The sequence below is a fragment of the Microtus oregoni genome, unplaced genomic scaffold (assembly GCF_018167655.1).
Source record: "Microtus oregoni isolate MIOR12 unplaced genomic scaffold, Mior012 000050F_ref0000143, whole genome shotgun sequence".
NCBI classification, from domain to species: domain Eukaryota; kingdom Metazoa; phylum Chordata; class Mammalia; order Rodentia; family Cricetidae; genus Microtus; species Microtus oregoni.
Genome location: NW_024543256.1, coordinates 1508533 through 1513230, shown reverse-complemented (window position 1 = coordinate 1513230; position 4698 = coordinate 1508533). Strand labels below are relative to the sequence as shown.

Sequence of the window (4698 nt, the reverse complement as noted above, 5' to 3'; positions counted from 1 at the left end):
TGTTCTACATTGCAAGTTTTATAAGACAGCCAATGCCACATGGTAAGAACCCGTCTAAAAAAATCTGGGCCCAGATCCAGCGCTTCGAGTTGGTCCACCCCAATATCTACTCCATCCTCTCCATCTACAAGCTACTGGAGCATGTGGAGGAGCCAATGCTGCAGAACCAGACCCAGGCCCATGTCACCACCATCGTGGATGAAAACCCGAAGCAAGGCTGAGATCAAAGTCAGCACCTGCTGCCATGGAGCAGCTCTGAGGAGCCTGAGAGATCCATGGAGTTTCTGAGGGAATATGAGGTGGTTGGTGGTGGAGGAGTCTGCAAAGGCCACAGTGTCCCCAGGTGGGGGGGGGGAGAAAGGCAGGTCCCATGGGAAGATGCTTTTGAAAAGTGAATTCATGAAATTGGAAGGAAAGATGGCAGAACAGAGCTGCACGCACAGAGGAGAATGGTGAAACTATAGACTCGGTGACTCGGTGGTCCATGCTGTAATTAGAAACCACATGAAAGTCCATGATCTGTGCTGCTGCTGCTGACTATAAAGGTTAAGGAAGCTTCTTTTGCAGTGGTATCGATGACAGGAGTCTCACAGTTGAGAATGAATGACATAGAAGATTTCTATGTCAACCTCTCCCTGCCTCACAAAGAAAAGAAACAGTCTAGATGGGAACTTTAAAACTGTGATAAGAATGCTGAAGTGCAGCTCTTCACAGTTGATGGTGTCCGGCAGGGGTAGGATAGGGGAAGAAGTTGTTTTTGTTTTTAAAGAAAATAAACTATCTTTTTTCCATTTTACATAACAGACCCAGTTCCCACTCCCTCCCCTCCTCCCATTCCTCCACCATCTCCCCAACTCACCCCCCCCATCCACTCCTCAGAGAGGGGTAAGGCACACTGTTTTGGGAAGACCCTCCCTACTATATCTAGGCTGAGCAAGGTATCCATCCAAAGAGAATGGGTTCCCAAAAAGCCAGTACTGAAACAGTTTACCTGAGCTAATGGGAGCTCACCAACTCCAGCCAGACAGGGAACGAACCAGCATAGGACCAAACTAGACCCTTTGAATGTGGTTAACCGTTGTATGGCTGGGCAGACTGTGGGGCCACTGGCGGTGGCACTGGGATTTATCCCCACTGCATGTACTGGAGTCGGTTACTTTTAAGAGACTGGCCACTGAGAATTTGTCCATGCTCCAGTGAGTATATGGGTAACACAGCTTGGACTTTGTATTTTTTTCCTTTTTTTTCTTCTTTTGTTTTGGGGGAGGTCACAAGAGTGGAGGTAGACCTGAGAGGACTGGGAGGTAAATGTGATCGGGGTGCATTTTTGAAATTTACAAATAATTAATTTTAAAAAATTAAGTTAAGAAAAAGAGGAAAAAAATTCAAGGCAATGGTGGGTTCTAGTCAAGTTTACAGACTAGATAGCAAAAGAAGAAAATTTTATGAATTAATGTAATTCTTGAAAATTCACAGGGAAGTGACTCAATGGTGAAGCTGAAATTTCTCCCCCTGAAATCTATTCTCATATACCATACTTGTCAGTATGTGGCTGAGAAGCAGCCCGCCAGCCTGATATACGTACCATGGTGCTGTTTGCAGTTGTACAGCACACAGAGACCAGCTCCAGACAGTGAAATGTATTTGTCGTGTCCATGGCAACACCTTTGAGAAGCTGGTGCCCACTTGCCACCACTCTTCCCTCTGCTAGCAAGCAAAATGGCCCACCAAGAACCTATTCTTTAATCACATAATCAGTACAATGTCATATACTGAGGATTCTTTCTGGACTGTACCTTGGAGGGGGTGATCCTGAGGGACCAGATACTGGAAGGCTGTCTCTGATTCCATGAGTAAAGGGAAAGGTAACATGAAAACTCTAGTGAAGGATGCTTAAGGCACCATGAACACTGACTTTATAACTCAAATTTCTGTATCACCCTGAGGTCTCTGTCCACCACCACCTCCACCACCACCACCTCCTCCACTCCCTGCCCAGGCTACCCTCGGACCTCTGTTCCAAATTTGGAACCACTCACCTCCAATAGACCAAGTCCCCAGCTGTCTCCTTTCTCATTGTTTCCCTGGACATACTCCCTATGCTATCAATAAGCCGCACACTACACAAAACATCCCCAACCTACTTGGCTAGACTGAATAGGATACATAGGGGAAAAAATCTGCTTACTAGTGCTCTGGCTGTGTGCCCAAGGCACTGATACAGCCTGTAGACCAAACCATCATCCAGTATGTTCAGAAAGGCCTGACAAAGGATGCTGTCTGTATCCTAGTGCCCTGGATCCTCCAGAGTCTGTCAAGACATCTTACTAAGGCCACAGGTATGAGGCATCTATGAGTCAGGTACATACATCGCCTGTGGCTCCTACCTCTCCATCACCAACAGGGCCACCAATGACTCTGTGACTCCAGAGAATCCTCATCCTTCCTCCCCAACTGCAACAGCATCTTGGTCTTCAGCATGCATGGTTGCTCACCTTCTTTCTACACCCAAGAGGAACCCACAGTCTCTCACCACCTGAATTCATCCAAGCAGGAAACACAACTGGGCAGACACCCCTACCCCCCGCCCCCCACGAAACACAAGAGCAGCTCTACCCCTGAAAGCACTCATGGCTTCACTGAGAGTATAAATACATCTCTTCCACGTGACAAAGGGTGAGCTTGTATACTGGGCTCCAAACAGAGGCTGCTGCTGTGGCCAATGGTTTCTATAAGCCCACCCTGCTTGTGGAAAAGTTATCGAACTTACTCTTTAGTCACATTAATCAGTATCACTAGGCCATGCCCAGCTGAAGAGCACTGAGTTGTGTACGAAGGTGTTGTGGGTCCAGGCAGAACCATTTGGGCGGGGCAGTTGTGCGGAACCATCATAGCAGGCTCCTAAGATGTCAGGGTGTTGAGGACACTGGTCAGTCAGCTTGAGCAGGTTCTGTGAATACCCAGGCAGCACCACTCACCCACTCCTGTTGCCGAGCTGAGCTTCCCGGAGCCTCAGGCTTGTTGGGATCAGTGCCACTCATGGGTGGGGCAGCTTGGAAGAAACCTTTATTGGAGGATCCCATTAGTACAAGTCCCTGGGGAAGGTACCGTGTGAGAGGGCTGTACTTTTTGAGCTCTCAGAGACGCCCCTCCCCCACCCGCCATGCCCCTCCCCGTCTGAACAGAAAGCTACTTTAGCGGGAACCAATCCTCGCGAGATCTTGTTTGCACACGTGCAGTTGGCTTCACGTATAAGCCCGCTGACCTTGGCACAAGAACTTCCTTGAGAGCGGTAGGGTTGTGTTAGTGGCACGGGTTAGGGTGCTGAGGGGAAAGCCAGAGTAGTCATGCAGGACCCTGATGAGGGCCTAGATGGGAGAGCAGGGGCTGAAGAAGGCGAGGATGGGCAGCAGAGTCCTCAAGGTTCCGAAGCCCAGCCTAGCTCTCAAAGTTCGGCAACCGAAGGTGACTATGGCACCTTCCCTCAGAGTGGCCCACAAGATTCCAGTAGCCCAGCTGCTCCTGGTAGCCAGGCTGCTCCAGGCAGTCCCTGCCCAGGGAGCCCTGTGGGGTCAGGTGCAGCTGCTGAAGAGGCAGCTGTCTTTCTCCACAATGAGCAGCCACCACTTCTCCCTGGACCCAGCGGAGATACTGCATCAACAACGGGAAATCGACTCCTGGAGTTGTATCCTTCCCTAAGAGACCCTCGCCAGGGGCTACTAGATCATAGGGACGCTAAAACTTCCATGGAAGGCCTTGGGGACACGGTGCACAGCTGACTAGGGAAAGGCCAGACGGATGTGGTGTGGGTAGTCCAGTGCGCCAGTTGACATCCTGACAGGACAAGGAGACTCCTTGCCTTAGCGGACTGAAGGGTGTAGAAAAAGACCCGAATCGCTGGGGAGTGGGGAGGTGACTGGACTCTGGTGGCGAGAGGGCTCATTGCCAGGCAGGCCTAAGGAAGTGTATCTAAGCAAAGGGAAACTAAGTGGTGGATGGTGCCTTAACCTTATCTCCTCCCAGCTCTGTAACAGTGCCTTTCAGGTCTGCAGTGGAGGCAGACATGGCCCGCAGGTCCCTGGTCGCCAATGCCCGTCGCCAGCAAGTGATGGTTCAGCAGGAGTTCACAGTGAATGCCACTGTCTTGTCTGTGTCAGTATTCCAAAAGCCTGGAGTAGGGGTGGCCTCAGGGTTGGGAGGCAGTGTGTACTCTAGGGGTGTCCTAATGGAGACACTGGTAGATTTAATGTGAGTGGGAAGACGTGGTATGGTGGACCTGAAGAGATCCCCCATCATTTCCCTGATAGTGTCTGTTTCTCTCAAGTTTAGTAGGTGGACTACTGAAGACCCTGTCCTCTTCAGAATTTCCATCAACACTTTCCTTGACCAGCTCTCCCTGGTGATGAGAAACATTCAGCGCCTGGAATTTGTGGCTGTTATCAAACGAGGCCGAGGAAGAAGTCGTGAATCCTAACATATTACCAGATAAAAGAAAAGTCATGGGGGTTTCATGTTTTGAGTAATTGTTATTTTGCCCTTAAAAGGTCAGTGTTTCAATACTGTGTGACACGTATTAGTCGCACGGTTGGATTTTTTTTCCCGGTTGCTTAAGGAAAAGCAATTTAAATGTTACTGGACAAAATAGAATTTAGCAAATATTTTTCATCTGATTTTACTTTTGACTATGACAGAAACTGC

The 4698-nt window shown here is 49.4% G+C and overlaps 1 protein-coding gene across 1 annotated transcript; it reads left to right on the top strand.

Moving 5' to 3' along the window:
• The first annotated feature begins 3344 nt into the window (after positions 1–3344).
• On the top strand, positions 3345–4474 carry LOC121437036 (EKC/KEOPS complex subunit LAGE3-like). The gene is made up of 3 exons (XM_041636902.1): positions 3345–3685; positions 4024–4152; positions 4330–4474. Exons 1-3 carry the CDS (start codon positions 3348–3350, stop codon positions 4472–4474), a joined length of 612 nt encoding a protein of 203 aa, XP_041492836.1. The 5' UTR covers positions 3345–3347.
• Positions 4475–4698: the final 224 nt, after the last annotated feature.

Coding starts and splice junctions, on each gene's coding strand:
- LOC121437036 (XM_041636902.1), top strand. CDS start 3,348: ATGCAGGACCCTGATGAGGGCCTAGATGGGAGAGCAGGGGCTGAAGAA. Junction 3,686..4,023: donor GGAAATCGACTCCTGGAGTT/GTATCCTTCCCT, acceptor ATCTCCTCCCAG/CTCTGTAACAGTGCCTTTCA. Junction 4,153..4,329: donor AATGCCACTGTCTTGTCTGT/GTCAGTATTCCA, acceptor TCTCAAGTTTAG/TAGGTGGACTACTGAAGACC.